Consider the following 20270-nt stretch of genomic DNA (forward strand, 5'->3'; position numbering starts at 1 on the left):
GCCCAACAGTTAGGAGCACGAGCTACTCTTTGATGGCCAGCATCTGTATGGCAACTCCCTGTCATGTATAACTCCAATTCAAGAGGATCTGATACCCTCTTCTGGCCCCTGAGGACACTACACACAGGTGGTGCATAGATATACATGGAGGCAGAATATCCATATACATAAAATAATGCTTAAAAATAAAAATAATACAATTCGAATCATGGAACTCTTTTTTTTTTTTTTTTTTGGTTTTTCGAGACAGGGTTTCTCTGTGTAGACCTGGCTGTCCTGGAACACACTCAGTAGATCAGGCTGGCCTCGAACTCAGAAATCCTCCTGTCTCTGCCTCCCAAGTGCTGGGATTAAAGGTGTGTGCCACCAATGCCCGGCGGAACTCTTTTTTTTTTTTTTTCAATGTGGAGTCCAGGCTGGCCTCAAACTCCAGATCCTCCTGCTTCTGCCTCCTTCAGCAAATCCTACCAGCCTGTGAAACCAGAACCAGCCATGGAACTCTTTATTTCCTCATGAAGGTTTAGCAAAAAATACTGTTTGCCTGGGTTGTAGCAGCGCAGACCTTTGATCCCAGGACTAGGGAGATAGAGGCAGGAGAACCTCAGAGAGTTCAAGGAGAGCCAGTTTCCAGGACAGCCAGGGCTACATAAAGAGACCCTTTCTCAAAATAAATAGAGATTTTGGTTTTGTTTGTTTGTTTTGAAGATGACTCAATTTCCGAGAAACTGAATTGTAAACATACAGATTGGGCTACTGAGGGTGTGGAGGTATGGAAAGGCAGGAGTAAGCCTCAGTAGGCAGTGTGACTGACTAGATCTAGTGCCCACCACACTCCCCTCTGTAATCTCTTCAATACTGCCTCAGCCCAACATCCTAACCCATTCTACTCATCAAACAGGAGAAATAATTTCTTTCCAAGTTCACTGGAGCTCACAGCCAAACGTGTATCTATGAATGGCATATTTCAGAGGCAAAGGTCACAGGAACCAGTTAAATAACTAGAAGGAAATGTATGGTCCAGTCTATCCCATGGGTAAAGATTTATAGAAAACACATCAGGGAGAATTAAGCCACTTTATTTTCAATTAGCTGGGGAGCAGGAACAGCTGGACAGTGAGATGCCTCCATCTGTAAAGAGGGCACATACCAGGGGGATGAGAAGGCTGCCTTGAATAGAAGCTGCATCTCATTTTTCTCACAAGTTCTCACAGTCACTCTGGAAGATCTTGGGGCCCTGAAGGAACAGGTCCCCTTGCCCAAGACTCCGGGCATGAAACCGAGAGCTGCCGAGTTCCAGGTCAGGAACAGAGTTGTTCTGGAGTTCTAAGACGATGGAAAATAAAATAAAATTAAAAAAAAATAGCAAGATTGATATGCATAGAACTAGGTCCTGGACCTCCCTGGAAAAGACACACAAGCCTGTTTTACATGTGCTGACTCTATGGTGGTTTCTGACTGTTATCTGTACCTGTCTCCCTGCTGAAATTAAGGGGCTGAATGAAAATGTGGTGGCACATGTCTATAATCCTAGCACCAAGAACTTGAGGCAGGAAAATTTTGGGTTCAAGACTAGTCTGGGCTATATAGCAAGCCTGAACTACAAAACAAAACCTGGATTTAAATAAATATTAAATAATAATTACTTTGGTTTCTCTTCAAATCACATAAACTTTTTGCCTTTTACTAAACAAATATCAAATAATAAAGTAGCTTTACTCTCCCTTATATATAACACAGGTGGATGGATTCAGACAATGCCAAACAATTAGCTGCATTCAGGTGTCATTCAGAGTCTATCCTTACCCCTATCCAGTTTCTTTAAGAGTTCCCAGCTACGGTCACAGTCTGGGAGACTGACTTCAGAGCTAGATGAAGAAAGAGACATGGCGAAGACAGTGGCCAGAGGCAGCTTAGATTGCTGGGCATGAACAGAGTTCCTAGAGAGAACATTCAGAGGCAGAGATGATGGATCTAAGATACTCTTCCAGCATAAAACTGTCTTCTGGCTGGGCAGTGGTGGCTCACGCCTTTAATCCCAGCACTTGGGAGGCAGAGACAGGCCAATTTCTGAGTTCGAGGCCAGCCTGGTCTACAGAGTGAGTTCCAGGACAGCCAGGGCTACACAGAGAAACCCTGTCTCGAAAAACCTAAAAACAAACAAACAAACAAAAAAAAAAACTCTCTTCTGTTCTGAGGCCAGGATTCCAGCCCACCCCTCTCCATTATCGATCAGACATATAAAGATATACCAAAACTCTGAATCAAATGAAGAATGTCTAACACTGGGGCCAGAAAGATCGCTCAGCTGATAAACATGCCTGCCACCAAGCCTAACAACTTGAGACTGATCCTCAGAACCCATATGGTAGAAAGAGAGAAATAAATCCTACTAGACCTCTGACCTCCACATGCACTTCATGCTACATATTCCCACAAATATGCAGACTAAATAAATAAATAAAATACAAAAAAATTTTTTTTTCAGTAATACATGTGGCCATAATAGTAACCTGTTGTTCAGTTGCAGGAAACAAAGACAGCAGGCTGGTGAGTTTGAGGTCAATCTGGGCTACCCAGTGGAACCCATCTCAATAAAAATAGATAAATAATCTCAAAAAACCAAAAAAATAAAAAATAAAAAAATAAAAATAGATAAATAAAAAAATAACTGAGTCCGGTAACATAACCTGTAACACCTGCACTTCAGAGGTAGATCAGGAGGATCAGGAGTTCAAGGACAGCCTAAGCTAGACTATCCAATGCTGTCCTTATGAATAAAATCCCAGATACTCAGACTGACCATCTCAACCAATCCTGGTCAAATTTAGAATAGCTTAACTTTGCTTGCCCTCTATGACACAAATCCCCTCTACTGGCACAGCACACAACGTCTGACCTGAGGAGGCAGGACTTGTCCTTCTGGGCATCATGGGCCTCTGTCCTGGTAACCTCCAAGGCAGGAACCTTGTCCATCTGGTCACTCTGTAGGTGTTCCAACATCTGCCGGACCATGGTGCAGAAGGGGGGCTAGATCTCTCTCTTTCCAAGGGAAACTCCCTCCCACAACTCCCTTCCTTGACACATGAGAACCTACATGTGGGCAAGGACAGGGAGTCACGTTTGCAGCAGAGACTGGGGCTGCTTCGGAGAGATGTGGAATCAGCACTGGAAATAATGAAAGATCCAGAGATGGAGGTGGAAGAAGATACCTAGGCCCTTTCTGTAGAGCAAGACAGACACGGACCGCAAAGATGGGGACTCTTCTTTTTTTTTTTTGGTTTTTCGAGACAGGGTTTCTCTGTGTAGCCCTGGCTGTCCTGGAACTCACTCTGTAGACCAGGCTGGCCTTGAACTCAGAAATCGGCCTGTCTCTGCCTCCCAAGTACTGGGATTAAAGGCGTGAGCCACCACCGCCCGGCAAGGATGGGGACTCTTAAGATGTGGAAACTAATCTAACCCTCTCCTACCTTCCAGCTTCGGGCCTGAACCTGGCGGCCCTCGGCCATCTGTTTCAGCAACAACTCCTGATGTTGGCCTGAAAATGAAATGGATTATCTCCTACTTCATTCCTTCACCTCCACTGTCTTGTGACCAGACTGGTGGGAGAAACAAAATACGTTTTGGTCCAGCAGCTGGAAAGATTCCACGCTGATGGGAAAGACAAACTGACATGAGCGACAAAGAGCAAAATAAAATATTTTGCCCAAGGCTACAGGTGTAGCTTGGTAGTAGAGCACAGGCTTAGCAAGTAAGAAGTCTTACGCATTTGATACCCAACATCACACAATATTTAAATCATAAAATAGCCAAATAATAGTAACAATTAATAATAATAGCAATAATAATTTGCCTAGCCAGGGATGGTGCCACATGCCTTTATCCCAGCACTTGGGAGCCAAAGGCAATGAGTCTCTATGAGTTCAAGATCAGCCTGGTTTATATAGTGAGTCCCAGGACAGCCAAGGCTATGTAGAAACCCTGTCTCAAAAAAGGGGGATGGGGGTATGTGTGCTAGAGAGATGGTTCTGTGGTTAAGAACACTGGCTGTTCTTCCAAAGGACTCTGGTTCAATTCCCAGCATCCACATGGCAGTTCATGACTATCTGCAACTCCAGTTCCAGGGGGTCTGACACCCTGCCAACAGACATACATGCAAGCAGAACACCAATGTACATGAAATAAAAATAAATTAAAAAAAATAATAAAAATGATATGCCAGACTTTTCAATAGCTCAGTCAGGACTAAGGTCACTTACTGGAAGAACAAGAAGATATTCCAATAACAGGAACAAGAAAATACTCTCAGTCTTTTACTCACTTAGCTGGTCTCGAAGCAACTTCAGTTCCTCCCGAAGAATCTCTGACTCTTCCCACAAAAGTTGGTGCCTACATGAGTGACAGCAGTGTCATTCTAGAATACAACAAACCCAGAATGGCTGGAGATTACAGCTCAATGATAAGGGCATCTACCTAGCATGTACTGGGGCCAGGGTTCAATATCCAACATCGCAGAGAAACAAAGTGAGGAGACCAAACATCTTATGCTAAGAGCTCAGAAGCCTCAAAAGAGGAAGCCTTGGGCTAGGAAGATGGCTCTGTGGTTATGAGAACATGTTACTTTTAAAGAGAACTTTGATTTCTAGTATTCACATGGTGGCTCAAAATCATCTTTAACTCCAATTCGAGGGGATTCAATAGGCATGCATGCGGTATATATACATATGTAGGTAAAACATTTATACAGGTAAAATAAATATTTTTTGTGTCCCTTTTGTTTTTTCTGAGACAAGCTCTCTCTGTAGCTCTGGATGGCCTATAGCTCAATATGTAGAGCAGGCTGGTCTCAAACTCATAGAGACTTGCTATCCTCTGTCTCCTGAGCACTAGAAGTAAAACTGTGTGCCACCAAGAAGCATATCTTATACAAACAAAAGGATGAAGTCTTGCCCATCACTTACTCACTCTGCAGCTCTTGGTGAAAGCCACTGGTAGTGCTGAACTTTCCTGGTTTTGTTTTCATTTGGGTTTGGACTAGCTCTTGAACCTGACTCCGAAGGCCCTGCAATTCCTTTCTCAACCCTTCCAGGCGTTGCTCCAGAAGGGCTCTCCCTTTTGGGCCCTCCTGCAGCAGTTTTAGTGATGCTGTAGTGGGAAAAGTAAAGGTCGTCTGCTCTAAGAGATTCACATGAGAGCCCAAACACATATATAAAGCCACATTAGCACATACATAAAGCTGTGTGGGGCTGGAGAGAAGCTCACCCACTCACTAAAAGGCCAAGCCTCACAACCAAAAGCTGTATGTAGAGCAGTGGTAGAGCACAGTTCATTCAGCATGTGCAAAACTCTTGGTTTCCATTTTAAAACTCTGTGTGCTGTACATGAAGAAAAGAATTGGCCCAATACCTTCTAGAGCTCTGATCTTGAACTTCTGCTGCTCCCGATCCTTCAACAGCCTCTGCACAGAATGCCTTAGAGCCTCCGTCACCTACCCAAGCAGAGAAAACCCAGACATTCCTTTCTAAGTCATCTTCCCAACTCCTGATACTATCATCTCACGTTAACCACATACAAACTCCTAACGCCTCACCTGAGCCTGAGTCTGAAGCTGGGATCGGAGTTTAGTAACTTCATCCCAGAGAGAGGAGCTGTGGGCTTCAGTACAGCTCAGTCTCTCTCCAAGAATGGGAGTCTTTAGAGCCCAAGGCAGTTGAGCTTGGGCCCCTGGCTGAGGAGGTAAGTGATGCGGGGAAATCCAGGTGTCAGCCAGGCCCCCTATTGAGGGAATAGAGAAGGGACAAGAGCAGGGTCTGTCTGTGTAGGAAATCGAAGCTTCAGAAGGGAAGTAGCTGGAATTTGTACAGAACTGTGAATGGTACAGGCAAGCACTGAAAGAAAGAAGGCTCTGAGAAGAGAAAGGGCTGGGAGAAAGGACAATACTTACCTGTGGAGGAAACTCGAAGGGGATACAAACTCTGCTACAAAACAAACAACAATTTCACAAGCTAGTGAGCTCTCAGTGCCCTTTACTACACCCTAGCCTAGCCTCCCAATGAGGGGTTGAAGGGGGATCCCAGGGGTCGGAAAGGGAGCTTCCTGTGCCTCCTTACCTTAATCCGGGCCATATTTTCATCAGTTGAACTGAGAACCGCATGAAGCTGATCAGACCAGCTAGGGCTCCTGATCATCCTGGAGCACCTGAAATTGAGGCCCTGACTTTTCCTGTTCTTGCTCTCCCACACCGAGATACCCGCGGGACAGTCCAGGACAAGCTACAGAGTTACATGGAAATGAGGAAAGTGGGGATATACTACAGATACAGTACAATAGCAATACTGCGAATCTAGAACTACGGAACGGAGTACTTTGGAGGGGGGGGGGAGGTGAACAGAATAATACACAGATATCAAGAGAGGGTGGAATGAACCGAATTTTGGTTGAGACCTCCACAAATCAAGGACGCTATCACCACTGAGTCGGTGACCAGTGCCGCCCAAGAGTTCAAACTCTGGTAGGCGGAGAACGAGGATTTAAGAATCGGTGCCGCAGTGCCACCCGGGAAACCGAGTTCACTTCTTGCGGAGACCACAGGCAATAGAGGGCGGAAATACGTTTCCCTAGAAATACGTGCCCTGTGCGTTCACACTCACACCTCCCGTGAAGCTTGTCGGGACACAGAGTCTTCCAGACTCTTATGTTTGGACTACAAGGACAAAAACGAACTACATGTACCAAGATGCATCGTTCAGAGTCAATTGAGTCCGTTATTATTCCTTTACTTTCTGGGAAATGTAGTCCAGCACTGCTGGAAGCATACAGGCCAAAGTGAACTATGAGACTCCATTTCCCAGCAAGCTCAGCGTTCAGCGTGCGCTATGGAGCCGCGTGTCGCAGAGCTGAAGCAGAAGATTGAGGACACCTTGTGTCCTTTTGGCTTCGAGGTTTACCCCTTCCAGGTTGGTTTGTCTTCCCTGTGGTCCTAGGGTGAGCTCTGTGATTGGCCTTGGTGCCAAAAGCGTGAGGCCCGGTGAGCCCTTCTGATCCTCTCAACCTGCTGCAGCCATCTGACGACCGGGTCTCTAGGTCGTGTTGTGAAATGGGGCATGATTAAAAAGGTAGAGAAACACATAATTGCCCTTTTACTTATTTGTGATGTCAAACAAATGAATGAGATACAGCCCACGATCTCCTAGCCTGTCATCATCATAATTTACCAGAAAAATGTCTTCCGGCGGGGCCGAGATCACTGGATTCTTCCAAAGGAATTAGAAGAGGACAAAACTTGGAAGATTGGTGTGGCTATGTACTAGATCAGATGAAGAGAGAAGAGTATTCCCAGTGTTGAACAAGATACAATTGGCTAGTTTGTTCCGTTAGCCAACAGAAGGCTAATTCATTGTGTTGCTTGCCATCAATACAGGACTGAGCATAGAAATTCCTCACGCTCGCCTGGTACAGAAGTCGCTGTAACCCCAGTCAGTCCCTTTCCACCCCACCCGGCCCCGCTGTATTCCACACTTTCCTCCCACAGTACTGAGTGAACAAATTATGTTTAAGACACAATTTTAAACTAAAATCAGGCTGAGTCCTATGGCCTATCTTAAGATCTGTCTGATAGATGGATAGATAGGTAGCTAGCTAGAGTGCTGGCTTAGCGTTTGCAAATCTCAAACAGCAGCACAAAACCAGATGTATATGAAAAGATGGATTGAAAGGAGAGGAGGATTATGTACATTTTAAGAGTCAGAGTTTGGAGGCAGTGACAGGCGGCAGGTATGGGGAAGAACAAGAGTGCTTATGTGAATGCTAGGTGTGATGGCCGAAGACTTTGACCCCAGCACTCAGGACGCAGAGGCTTCCAGACCAGCCTGACCTAAATATCAAGCTCCTGGTCAGCAGAGCTATATAGTGAGACCCTCTCTTAGAATTGTGTGTGCCTGTGTGTCCAGTCTGGGTAGGAACTATTTACTGAGCAGATTTAGAGCTGCCTGTATCATAAGGTCTTGCTATTCACCTTTCTAGACCTACATCCAACAGCCACCATGAATATCACCTGAATCTTCCAAACACGTGTTTTTTTTTTTAAGCCCACCAACCTATCTTATATTCCAGAACACTTCTTACATGTGAATTATTATAATCTCCTTGCTACCATCTTGGCTCCAGTCTATTCTCTACACTGCAACAAGATCTTTCCAACTGTTGGGTCACTTTACTCTTTTATGTATTAAATGACTCCTCATCTTCACCAAGTTGGAGCCATAGTTTTTAGTTTGATAAGTTAGGCCAGGCCCAACCTCACTCCTACTAATCTCTCAAGCTTTTCCCTTCACTTCCACCAAACTAGACAATCTGCTCTTTTCAAATGTGCTTAGTACATTTCTTCCTTTCTTCCTTTCTTTTCTCTATTCTTCCTTTCTTCCATTCTTTCTCTCTTCCTCCCTTTCTTTCCTTCTTTTTTTGTTTTTGTTTTTTGAGACAGGGTTTCTCTGTGTAGCCCTGGCTGTCCTGGAACTCACTCTGTAGACCAGGCTGGCCTCGAACTCAGAAATCCACCTGCCTCTGCCTCCCAAGTGCTGGGATTACAGGCATGCATCACCACTGCCCCGCCCTTTCTTTCCTTCTTTCTTCCTTTCTTTTTCTTTACCTTTTATTTTTTCTTTTCTTTTTTCAAAAAGACAGGATTTCTCTGTATAGCTCTGGCTGTCCTGGAACTTGCTGTGTGACCAGGCTGGCCTGAAACTCAGAGATCCAACTGCCTGAACTTTGTGTTTCAGGTGGCATGGTACAATGAACTTCTGCCTCCAGCCTTCCATTTGCCCTACCCAGGACCTACCCTGGCCTTCCTGGTACTCAGCACACCTGCTATGTTTGACAGAGCCCTCAAACCCTTCTTGAAGAGCTGCCAGCTCCAAACACTGAGAGACCCTGTGGATCAATGTGTGTCCTACCACCTGAGGAGTGTTACAGAAGTAAGGTGGAACTTTCCTTCATCTCCCAAACCTACATCTGCTTCCCTGTTGATCAAGCTCAGGGCACAATCTAGCCTTAGGGCTAGGAGCCATGACATTCTGCAACTTCTTTGTGTTCTGCCTTCTTCAGGTTTTACCCTTTCCTTTAGCAGACTCCCCATCTGAAATCATTTTGTAGGGTGACTACACTGACGGACAACTAGAGCAACCTTTAGTCTTAATCTCCAATTGGAATATTAGTAAATCTAACATCTTTAGTCATTGTTCATTGGCTTTTGCCCTGCGCTTATAAGTTCTATGCTGTCTATGGAGCCTTTTGAAGGCTGAAGAGTATTTCCCGGCCTGTACACATTTGTATACACATAAATTTGTACATATAAATTCTAGGTCTTCCTATTCTAGAATTGCTATACATGGCTCAATAACTCCTATAATGGAGGCTTCTAAGCAAGGCCTTTTGTATTTCCCTTCAAGCATAGGCCCTTCTGAGGGGGCAGAGGAACTTTAAATTCCTTCACTTTGTAGCTCCTTAGGTTAAAATTATGTTTTCTCTTCAAACAGGCTTTTAATGGTGAATCCCAGCAGTAGGGAGATAGAGGCAGGAGAATCAGGAATTCATGATCATCATTGGATACATATAGCAAATTCAAGGCCATTCTGACCCTGTCACACACAAAAAATCAACAAACCTTGGGCTTATGAAAACAGGAAGCATGTTAATATATAACTTAAGCCTTAGAACAAAGTCATGACTCCCATCGTGCTAACAAGAACTCTGTATTCTGTTACAGAAGTTTCCAGAACTGCATATGGAAGTCATTGCTGACTATGAGGTACACCCCAACCGGCGTCCTAAGATTCTAGCCCAGACAGCAGCCCATGTGGCAGGTGCTGCTTATTACTACCAGCGACGAGATGTGGATGCTGACCCATGGGGCTCCCAGGTTAGAGAATAAATGTGAATCAGTGAGTAGGGACTAAGAGAAAAGACAGTAAAGGCTCCTTAAGCATCCCAATAAGGTCCCACATTCCTTCATAGTCCTTTGATGAAGTTGATACATAACCCAGAACCAGTATCTATGGTCCTGATGAATAGGCCACATATTTTCTGGCTCCTTCACCTGAGGACTTAACAGTTCAGGAAACCTGGTCTTTTTTAGTGTTATAAAAATATTTATTTGGGGGGCTGGAGAGATGGCTCAGTGTTTAAGAGCACTGACTGCTCTTCCAGAGGTCCTGAGTTTAATTCCCAGCAACCACATGATGGCTCACAACCATCTGTAATGGGATCTGATACTCTGAAGACAGCAACAGTGTATGCATATTACATAAAATAAATAAATCTTTAAAAATGTATTTTTTTTATTAGTGGCTAGAAAGATGGCTCAGCGGTTAAGAGCACTGACTACTCTTCCAGAGGTCCTGGGTTCAATTCCCAGCAACCACATGGTGGCTCACAACCATCTGTAATGGGTATCTTCTAGTGTATCTGAAGACAGTAACAGTGTGCTCACATATATAAATTTTTTTTAAAAAGTCTTATTTTAAAAAATACTTATTAGCCAGTATGGCGGTGCATGGCTTTGATCCCAGCACCCAGGAAACAGAGGCAGCAGATCTGAGTTCAAGGTCAGCATGGTATATAGAGTGAGTTCCAGGACAGATAGGGCTACACAGGGAAATCCTGACTCAAAAGCAACCAAAACGGAAATAAAAAATATTCACTGTGTGTGTTCACACCTTTGGAGGTGAGAGGATAATTGCAGACATCAGTTCTTTGCTTCCACCATGTAGTCCTTGGGGTGAACTGACGTTGTCAGGCTTGGGTGTAAGCACCTTCACTCATGGAGTCACCTCACCAGCTTCCTGATCAGATTTTAGGACAAGGTCTCTCTACATCCCTGGCTGTCTTGTAACTCATTGGGTAGATTAGGCTGGCCTTGAACTCATAGAGAGAACCTTCCTTCTGCCTCCTGAGTACTGGAACTAAAGACTTGTGGCCCCCAAGCCTGGTTTGGTCTGTTCTTAAAACTTTGTGTTAAAGTGGTTTCCCAGAAAGAGCCAAAGGCAGAGTACTGATCAGGAGACCAATATTGATACTGGGAAGCTGCTTAAGTAAGCCCTTCCTCATTCTTTAGAAGAGGACAGAGACAGTGAGATGGAGGGAAAGGCACTGTGCCATTGTGTGCCACACAAGCATAGCATAGCAACCTGAGTCTCATCTCTGGAACCCATGTAATGGTGAAAGAGAACCAAACCCATGAAATTGTCCTCTGACCCACACAGGCACACTCACATACACACAATAATAGGTTTTTTTTTTTTTTTGAAAGGTTCTAAATTTTATTACTGAGCAGACACCCTAATTTAGACATGAGCAAGTCTCCAGGTTAAAAATGTTGAAATCCATCTGGCAGGACTGACCGATGACCACAGTTCAGTATAAACCCTCAGTCTTGCCAGTGTGTGAATCCTTACAGACCCAGCTTTGTTCTCCTCCAGTGCCTTCTCTTAGAGTTGTACCTGATTTTGTTACCAGTTTTCATCCAGATCCACTGAGGAATAGGAAGATTTTGCTTTTGTTTCTTGGCCAGGAATCGCTTGATTCTGAAAGTCTTGTGAGAAGACATGTCGAGAAGCCAAATCAACCACAATGCGCATGATGGCAGAGGAAAGGGGAACACAATAATAGATTTTTTTAAAAATAAATAAGTGACAGAGCCTTCTGCATGGAATCAGTGTGCACTGAGTGGGAAATAAATGAACAAAAATAGGAGCTGGAGAGATAGATAGCTCAGAGATTAGGAACATTTATTGCTTTTGTATGAACCATGTTCAATCCCCAGCACTCACATGGCTCCTGAGAACTATCTGCAACTCGTTTTAGATCTGACACCCTCTGCTGGCCGCTGTGGGTACTGCTTCCATGCAGGCAAGACACATATAGCCATAAAAATAACTTGGGGGATAAAAAGCTTTCAATAATGATAGTTGAACTAGTGTTAAAATGACCTCTGTAACCCTGCTTTTTCTTTGTCCTCTCCCCAGCACATAGCAGGTGTGTGCATACACCCCCGATTTGGGGGCTGGTTTGCTATCCGAGGGGTAATGTTGCTGCCAGGGATTGAAGTGCCAAATTTGCTACCCAGAAAGCCCCCTGACTGTGTGCCTACAAGAGCTGGTCGCATCACTCTGCTTGAAGGCTTTAATTTCCACTGGCGGGATTGGACTTACCGGGATGCTGTGACTCCTGAAGAACGTTACTCCGAAGAACAGAAGGTCTACTTTTCCACCCCACCTGCCCAACGCTTGGCCCTATTAGGCTTAGGCCAACCCTCGGAACACCCCAGCACTACATCAGAGCATCCTCTTTCCTTGCTTCCCAAGCCTCAGAATTCCAGAAGAGCACGAAGCTGGCTTAGTCCAAGTGTCTCACCACCTGTATCCCCAAGCCCTTGATAACTTTTCACCTGTGGGATTCCACTCATGGTGGATTGGTCTTATTTTGGGTAGGATTTGGGTTTTTTGTTTGGTTGGTTGGTTTTTCGAGACAGGGTTTCTCTGTGTAGTTCTGGCTGTCCTGGAACTCACTCTGTAGACCAGGCTGGCCTCAAACTCAAAAATCCACCTGCCTCTGCCTCCCAAGTGCTGGGATTAAAGGCGTGCAGCACCACTGTCCGGTGAGGATTTGGGTTTTGTAAAAGCACTTTTTTTAGTTTTTTTGAGACAAAAGTTTCTATGTAACCCTGGCTATCCTGGAACTCTGTAGACCAGGCTGGCCTCAAGCTAACAGAGATCCATCTGCTAGTGTCAAAATGACCTCTGTAACCCTGATTTTTCTTTGCCCTCTCCCCAGCACATCCTCTCCCAGCAGATCCATCCACTCCTCTGGAGTGCTGAGATTTTTGCACCGAGAGAAAAAAAAAACATTTTATTTTGGGTATGATTTCCTGATAATAGCACTTCAAAGGGAGTCAAGACTCAATTTCTATTGGTCAAAATAAATCATGCCAAAGCAGGCTCAAAATCAGCAGTTGACTTCAAACATTAGACCCATGCCCATTACTGTTCTTGTGCAGTACTCTAAGAACCATGGTCCTCACTTTTCCTAAAGCTGCTTCCCTTTAATACCGTCCTTCCTCATGCTATAGTGACCCCAACCATAAAATTATTTTTGTTGCTACTACATAACTAGTTTTGTTAGTTATGAACCATTATGTAAATATTTAAGTTTTCCAGTGGTTTTAAGGAATCCAATGGTGGGGCAGTGGTGATGCACGCCTGTAATCCCAGCATTTGGGAGGCAGAGGCAGGAGGATTTCTGAGTTCTAGGCCAGCCTGGTCTACAGAGTGAGTTCCAGGACAGCCAGGGCTACACAGAGAACCCTGTCTTGAAAAACAACAAATAAATCCGGTGAAAGGGTTGTTCAACAATCCCTGGGGGTCATGACCCACAGGTTGAGAACCACAGATTTAGTGGCTCCTAGGGGTACCCACCACATAAAGCTATGTGAATATTTAAGAAAACTTTGAAACTGCCTGACCTATAGTGTGCTATTACTAAAGGCTTAAGGAATCTTATGCTCAAATAAATGTACTTTGAATTCTGGAATGTTGGAAGGCCATGATGGCGTAAGATTGTTTTGCTACCCTAACCAAGAATCCAGAAGAAACTTCTTGCTGACAAGGATCAAAAAGGAAGATTCTCTAATCATAGCTAAAATACAAGATGTTGAATACAATCCTATCTAAAGCCATCAACTTTGTTTGCCTGTTTGTTGATTCAAGAGATATTTTCCCAGTCCTGATTTTTCAAGTTTCACTGCCAGGGTCTAGGGAGGTTAGTTGGTAAATTGTCACGAGCTGTTTGTACTTGTTGAAAACAGAACAAGAGACAGACCCCCATCTCAGACTCAATCATGTTAATCTCAAATATCCTCAAACAGGATGCCCCCCCAACACTGCAACACGGAGGGAGAGAAGCAAACTACTGAGGGTTATTAAAGAAAAATGAAATTGCACCCAGGATGGAGAGATGGTTCAGAGATTAATGGCACTGAATACTCTTCCAGAAGTCCTGAGTTCAATTCCCAGCAATCACATGGTAGCTCATAACCATCTATGTGATCTGGTGCCCTCTTCTAGCCTGCAGGCATGTATGTGTGCAGGTAGACCATATGTATTTGTTATGTGTGTGTATATATATACTATGTATGTATAGAAAATACATATATAATCTTCTAAAAATGCATCCTGAAAACAGGTAGGTGTAGCATTTCCAAGATTAGTATTACTTATTCCATGATATAAAAATGTAGTGGGGAAAAGGGAAAAACACTAATAAACTTGTTCAAGCACTTTACTGGGCCCTGCCCAGAACTCCCTCCCCATAAATATGAATAATTTAGAAAAAAAAAGGAATGGCCAGGCCTGTCAAGTTTTTAATCCCAGGTTAGGCTACTTGATAAGACTTTTTGCTTGTGTGTAGGACAGAATGTGTGGACCTTTTGAGGCTGAAATGAGAGGCAGTTGTGAGCCATCTGATGAGACAGTCTTGCTGAACTGAACTAGATGCTTACTGAGGTTTGTTGGCCAATAAGCTCCAAAAATTGTCTTCTCCCCTTGTTCCCAGCAACCAAAGTACAGAACAAATGCCAAAACATTGGTATATATGAAGTCAGAGGACAACTTGTAGGAGGAAGTCAATTCTTCCACTATGTGGCAAATATCTTCAATGTGGTTTGAATAGACACAGCCCATAGACTCATATTTTGACTGCTTGGCCATAGGTAATTGCATTATTAGAAAGTGTGGCCTTAGCCGGGTGGTGGTGGCGCACGCCTTTAATCCCAGCACTTGGGAGGCAGAGGCAGGCGGATTTCTGAGTTCGAGAGTTCGAGGCTAGCCTGGTCTACAGAGTGAGTTCCAGGACAGCCAGGGCTATTCAGAGAAACCCTGTCTCAAAAAAACCAAAAAAAAAAAAAAGAAAGTGTGGCCTTGTTGGTGCTAAGTGTCACTGTGGCATACAGTCTTTTAGTGTCCTAGAAATCACAACTCCTTGGCCAGTACCATGTCTTCCTGCACTCTGCCATGTTTCTCACCATAATAGACTAAACCGAACTATAAACCAGCCCCAATTAAATGTTTTCCTTTTTAAGAGTGGCCATGGTCATGGTGTCTCTTAACAGCAATAAAACTCTAAGCTACCCAATGAACTCCTTACTGGCCTAGTTCTATTTATTTTGCAGAGCCAACAAGACACTAGGCATTTATCCCAACAAGCAAAAATTCTGTTTACACAAAACCCTCTTAGCAATAACAGCCCAAGTAAATCTTACTCAGACTTGCTTGCAACCCAGCAAACATGAACTGCAGTGCTATGGTTAAGAGGATAGCAGGTTTGCTCTTCCATCTAAAATATTGTAAAACTAAAAACTGTTTCTGCTGTGTGGGTATGTGTACCTTCAGTTGATTCTATGGAAGCCTTTTTTTTTCCTTTAAAGACAGGGCCTCATCAGGCGGTGGTGGCGGACACCTTTAATCCCAGCACTTGGGAGGCAGAGGCAGGCAGATTTCTGAGTTCGAGGCCAGCCTGGTCTACAGAGTGAGTTCCAGGACAGCCAGGACTACACAGAGAAACCCTGTCTTGAAAAACCAAAGATAGGGCCTCATGCCTCACAAAAGTGAAACTCTGATCCTTTTGCCTTCAGTTCTCTAGTACCGAGATTACAGGTATGTACTATCACACCTTGTTTACCTGGCAGTGGGGTTACAACAAGGCTCTGTGAATGCTAAACATAATGGTTAACTTCTGCCAACTTAATAGACTGGTCTGTGGGACCTCTTCTGCTTCAGTTCCTATTTGAAGTCCTCCCCTGACTTTACCTCAGTGATGACTGTGACCAGGAAGTATAAGCCAGGTATTTTTAGTCACAAATTAACCCAGCAACAAGAAGCAAAGCAAAATACCAAGGACTCAACCAAAAACTTTTGTCTCCAGCTCTGAGGCACCTCTCAAACCTAGTTTTTTAAGAAAAGCAAGGGCTGTGGAGATAGTTCAGCTGTAAAGTACTTGTGAGGAAGAATTTGGTCATTGGAACTCCCATCAAAAAAGCTAGGCATCAAGCTGGCAGTGGTGGCACATACCTTTATTCCCAGGACAGCCAGGCTGTCTCGAAAAACAAAAGGCCAAGTATAGTAGTCCATGCTTATAAAACCAGCACTAGAAAAGCAGATCCTGAGAGCTTACTAGCCTCACCTACACATCAAGTTCCAGATCAGTGAGCAATCCTGTCTCCAAAATTAAGGGACTGGAGAAATGACTCAATGGTTAGGAGACCTGCTGCTCTTGCAGAAGACCCAGGTTTAATTCCCAGCACCCACATAGTGGGTCATAGGAATCCATGACACAAATCCCAGGGTATCCAACAGGCAGGTAAATGGTACATATGCTGGGAAAACATTCTTTTTTTAAAATGGTAAATAACACAAACACATTCACTCATGAGAAAAAATTTCCAATGTTGCCTTTAAAGAATGAATCACCAAGTTCTCAGAATTCACGTTTAATACTTTTAAAAAAGGAAAAAAAAAAAAGAATTAACAGGTTGGTTTCTGTGACTGATATAAGATGGTCTGCCCAAAACACAGCTCAGACCATTACCAATAGTGGAAGAAAGGCTAGCCACACCCAGCCCTGTAGAAAAGGCTTATTTGGAATCACACCACATGTGTTTAAGCATGAGTAGAGTACAAGAGATTTTCTTCTGGCTGCTCAATGCTGTCTGGCAGATAAATGGTCTAGTGCTCACTTCTGCTTAGAGAAATACTCTTTGCTCTTTTGGACATCAGGCTTGATGGTATCACTGCCAGGTTTCCAGCCAGCTGGGCACACTACGAAGAGAAAGGTATTATTAATTAGTAACCTGCTCCAGTGTGCATTTACCTCCCCTGCATCCTTGAACAAAAGACTGTCTGGCTGCTGTGGCAAATGCTGGCACGATATGGAGGCAAGGAGGTTATTAGTTTGAAGCCAACCTAGGCTACACATTGTTTTGTGGCAAATACCTTTACTCTAGCATTCAGAAAGCAGAGGCAGGCAGATCTCTGGAAGTAAGTTCAAGGCCAGCCCTGCTAGTGAATTCTAGCCAAGTGAGACCGATCTTGGCCAAATTCCAGGCTAGGCTGGATAAGACTCTGTCCCCCCACCCCCCAAAAAACCCAAAGCAGCTAGAGAAGATAGCTCACATCTGACAGCACCCAACTCCTTCTTTAACATGCATAATAAACTTTTATTTAAAAATCTGATCCTGAGTTGGATCAACTTGGCAATTTGCCACTCATGATTTTTGTATGACTAACAATACTTAATTAAATCCCACTACAGCCTATAATAGTTATCTTTTATTTTCCTGAACCAATTGTCATCTCCAAAGCTTGCTTCGCTGCTTCCATCTGCTAACCTATGCCTAGTCCTGAAAACTTCTAACCTGTACAATCTTACTTATCTAGGCCTAGAATGTTTTCAGCTTGAGACTTTCTGATCTCTAGCAGGCTATTCTACTCAGCTGGTCTGTCTCAAAATCCTCTCTAGGCTGACTAATTCAATCTTGTTCCTCTGCCTCTTGAATTGCTTTGCTTGGCCTCATACTAACTTTGGCAAACTCTTGCTTGTTCTGTCTTCACCTATGTCTAGCTTGTCCTCTCTCCAACTTATCTCAGTAAAACAGCCTCCTCCTCTTCTCATGAGAGTTGGGCATATCCTATTCTGTCAAATCTTTCTCTGATTTGCCACTTTGCTACTCAATCAGACATCACTTTCCAGAGATCCAAAGTTTGTTGACTCCAGGGATCCAATGCACTCTTCTGGCCTCCACAGGCACCTACACAGATTTGGCATACAGTAACCCTTTTATTTTGTGGGGAGAGGGGATATTTCTAGATAGGGTTTTTCCATGTAGCTTTGGCTATCCTGAAACTCATCAGACCAAGCTGGGCTGAAACTCAAAGATCCACCATATCCAGTGGTTATTTAAAGAGACGAAAAGTTCTAGAAATAGTAGAGATGGATATGATATATACAAATAAATACTTAAAATGCTAAATTAGTTTACCAGAATAAAACTGCAAATACCAACATAAAGCACTTAAAAATGATTTGTTGGCATTCTTTTACTCTTAACAGAAGACTAAGTAAAACATGATATGACAGTTTGTAATCTCAGCACCAACACCCAGGAGATGGGACACAGGAAGTGGAGATTTTTTTTCCTTTTTTTTTTTTTTTTTTTCCAAGACAGGGTTTCTCTGTGTAGCCCTGGCTGTCCTGGAACTCAGAAATCCACCTGCCTCTGCCTCCCAAGTGCTGGGATTAAAGGCGTGTGCCACCACTGCCTGGCTGGAAGTGGAGATTTTCAAGTTCAACCTGCTACAGACTATTGAGAGCAGCCTGAGCTACATCAGATCCTCCCTCCCAACACCCACCCAAAAGCCTTTAACACCCCAAACATATAGTATTTCAGAATCCCAAGAGCAGCAACCTCCAAATCTCAGCCTACAACCCCAGAATTTTTGTTGTATATGGTTTGGTTTTTGGAAGAGCCAGTGTGTTATTTTGAGACAAAAACTCACTTAATGTAACACATGTTGGACTCCAGTTTGCAGCAAGCAAATTTCCTTCTAAGTACTGACACTGCAGGTACAATCCACTATACCTAACTTCTCAGCATTAACTGCAGAATTACAAAAAAACAAAAACCATTGCTCTATAAATACTGTTCCACATCAGCCGGGCGTTGGTGGCGCACGCCTTTAATCCCAGCACTTGGGAGGCAGAGGCAGGCGGATTTCTGAGTTCGAGGCCAGCCTGGTCTACAGAGTGAGTTCCAGGACAGCCAGGGCTATACAGAGAAACCCTGTCTCGAAAAACCAAAAAAAAAAAAATACTGTTCCACTTTGTCTTCAACTCCTCTGGAAGTAAAAAACAGAGCTTCTCCATCTATCACACACTTAGGAAAAAGTATTAAGACTGGCTGTACTTTCTGAATGACAACTGCCAGCTATAAAGACCCTATCTTGGAAAAACAAAAAAATAAATAAATAAAATTAACCTCAAACTCAAGAGATCTACCTGCCTCTGCCTCCAAAAGGCAAAAATAGAGTATAAAAGGTGTGGCATGCCAGCTTGCTGGCAAAGCTCCCATAACCCCTTAAAAAGGACACAGACTGAATTAACTCTTTAGTCCAGGTTGGCCTTGAATGTGCACTATTCCTGCCTCTGCAGAGATTACAAACTGAGCCACTATTAAGTAGAAAGAACAGACTTTCACATAGCAAAATATTACCTTGATCCTGTAACAAGCTCCCATACACCTTTTATTTTTGAGCATGTAGTCCTGTAATAGTCCATAAAGAGCCTGACCTTCAATCTCTTCCCAGAAGTGTTACGATTATACTAAGCTACATCCCCAGCACCAAAATACCAATTCAATTCTTGATAGCATGAACGCCAGACATGAACCTCAGGGACTCCCAGGTTAGAGAAGCTACCAAGGACCTACATCTCTAGCAACCTTAATTTTTTAAAGATTTTTATGCCTATGAGTTTTCTGCCTTCGTACCACATGTAAACCCTGTGCCATAGGAGGTCAGAAGAGGGCACTGAACCCCTAGAAATGGAGTGAGACTGTTGTGATCCACCAGGTATGTGCCAGGGATCAAATCTAGGTCCTCTGCAAGGAGCAAATTCATTTAACCACTAAACTACCTTTCTAAAAAAAGAATTTTCTCAAAAAAAAAAAAAAAAAAATTTTTTTTCTTTTGAAACAGGATATATTATGTAGCTCTGGCTGTCCTGGAACAGGCCTCTGCCTCCTGAATACTGGGATTAAACAACTACACTCAGTTTGTTTTATCATCTATAGTGAGATCCTCCTCAAATCTGCAGCAGTCAGTGATTCCAAATCAGAACAGGAGTGGAGAGTATGGTGTTTGAACAAAAAGCCTTTGTTTTTTCTCCGGGCTTGTCTATTACCCACCCCCACAGATAACTCTAATCCACAGCCTTTCCAACACAAACATCCTTTTCTCTAATAGCCTTTGTACCCTACTACACACTATCTCATTAACAGGCAGATGACTTACCTTCACCATGTTTGTCAGTGAACTGAAAGGCCTGGACTAGTCTCAGAACCTCATCCACAGAGCGGCCAACAGGAAGATCATTTATTGTTATCTGGCGAAGGGTACCTTTATCGTCAATAATAAAGAGGCCCCTGGGTGGGTGAAGGATTGAGACATATG

The 20270-nt window shown here is 43.6% G+C and overlaps 3 protein-coding genes and 1 pseudogene across 4 annotated transcripts in view; 1 reads left to right on the plus strand and 3 right to left on the minus strand.

Annotated features, from left to right (window-relative positions):
• Positions 1 to 491: 491 nt before the first annotated feature.
• Positions 492 to 6574, minus strand: Ccdc163 (coiled-coil domain containing 163). Its single transcript, XM_028786812.1, has 11 exons — positions 6442 to 6574; positions 6108 to 6195; positions 5942 to 5975; positions 5588 to 5772; positions 5404 to 5485; positions 4959 to 5142; positions 4319 to 4386; positions 3468 to 3535; positions 2897 to 3000; positions 1804 to 1865; positions 492 to 1323 (listed from the first exon to the last, which is right to left on the minus strand). The coding sequence occupies exons 2-11, from the start codon at positions 6183 to 6185 to the stop codon at positions 1196 to 1198; spliced, it is 993 nt and encodes a 330-aa protein (XP_028642645.1). The 5' UTR covers positions 6186 to 6195; positions 6442 to 6574; the 3' UTR covers positions 492 to 1195.
• Positions 6575 to 6838: 264 nt separating this feature from the next.
• On the plus strand, positions 6839 to 12509 carry Mmachc (metabolism of cobalamin associated C). Its single transcript, XM_028787194.1, has 4 exons — positions 6839 to 6953; positions 8775 to 8969; positions 9761 to 9913; positions 12018 to 12509. Exons 1-4 carry the CDS (start codon positions 6873 to 6875, stop codon positions 12426 to 12428), a joined length of 840 nt encoding a protein of 279 aa, XP_028643027.1. The 5' UTR covers positions 6839 to 6872; the 3' UTR covers positions 12429 to 12509.
• On the minus strand, positions 11425 to 11599 carry LOC114638629 (annotated as a pseudogene).
• A 3587-nt stretch (positions 12510 to 16096) lies between the features above and the next one.
• The window catches only part of Prdx1 (peroxiredoxin 1), a 36370-nt gene continuing 32196 nt past the window's right edge, over positions 16097 to 20270 (minus strand). For both annotated transcript variants that reach the window (XM_028788107.1, XM_028788115.1), the window contains exons 5-6: positions 20112 to 20242; positions 16097 to 16862 (exon numbers count right to left, since the gene is read on the minus strand). In XM_028788107.1, coding sequence (XP_028643940.1) covers positions 16777 to 16862; positions 20112 to 20242 — 217 coding nt within the window. In that variant the 3' untranslated portion in view covers positions 16097 to 16776. The remainder of the gene's footprint in view (positions 16863 to 20111; positions 20243 to 20270) is intronic.

This window comes from Grammomys surdaster, unplaced genomic scaffold (genome assembly GCF_004785775.1).
Source record: "Grammomys surdaster isolate TR1022 unplaced genomic scaffold, NIH_TR_1.0 100, whole genome shotgun sequence".
In the NCBI taxonomy this organism is placed as follows: domain Eukaryota; kingdom Metazoa; phylum Chordata; class Mammalia; order Rodentia; family Muridae; genus Grammomys; species Grammomys surdaster.

What these genes read in the sequence shown, in the direction of transcription:
- Ccdc163 (XM_028786812.1), bottom strand. Translation starts at nt 6,185, where the DNA reads ATGATCAGGAGCCCTAGCTGGTCTGATCAGCTTCATGCGGTTCTCAGT. An exon ending in GTTGCTTCGAGACCAGCTAA is followed by an intron (nt 3,536 to 4,318) that starts GTGAGTAAAAGA and finishes TTTCATTTTCAG; the next exon opens with GCCAACATCAGGAGTTGTTG. An exon ending in TTCAGGCCCGAAGCTGGAAG is followed by an intron (nt 3,001 to 3,467) that starts GTAGGAGAGGGT and finishes ATGGTCCGGCAG; the next exon opens with ATGTTGGAACACCTACAGAG.
- Mmachc (XM_028787194.1), top strand. Translation starts at nt 6,873, where the DNA reads ATGGAGCCGCGTGTCGCAGAGCTGAAGCAGAAGATTGAGGACACCTTG. An exon ending in TCGAGGTTTACCCCTTCCAG is followed by an intron (nt 6,954 to 8,774) that starts GTTGGTTTGTCT and finishes TTTGTGTTTCAG; the next exon opens with GTGGCATGGTACAATGAACT. An exon ending in ACCTGAGGAGTGTTACAGAA is followed by an intron (nt 8,970 to 9,760) that starts GTAAGGTGGAAC and finishes ATTCTGTTACAG; the next exon opens with AAGTTTCCAGAACTGCATAT.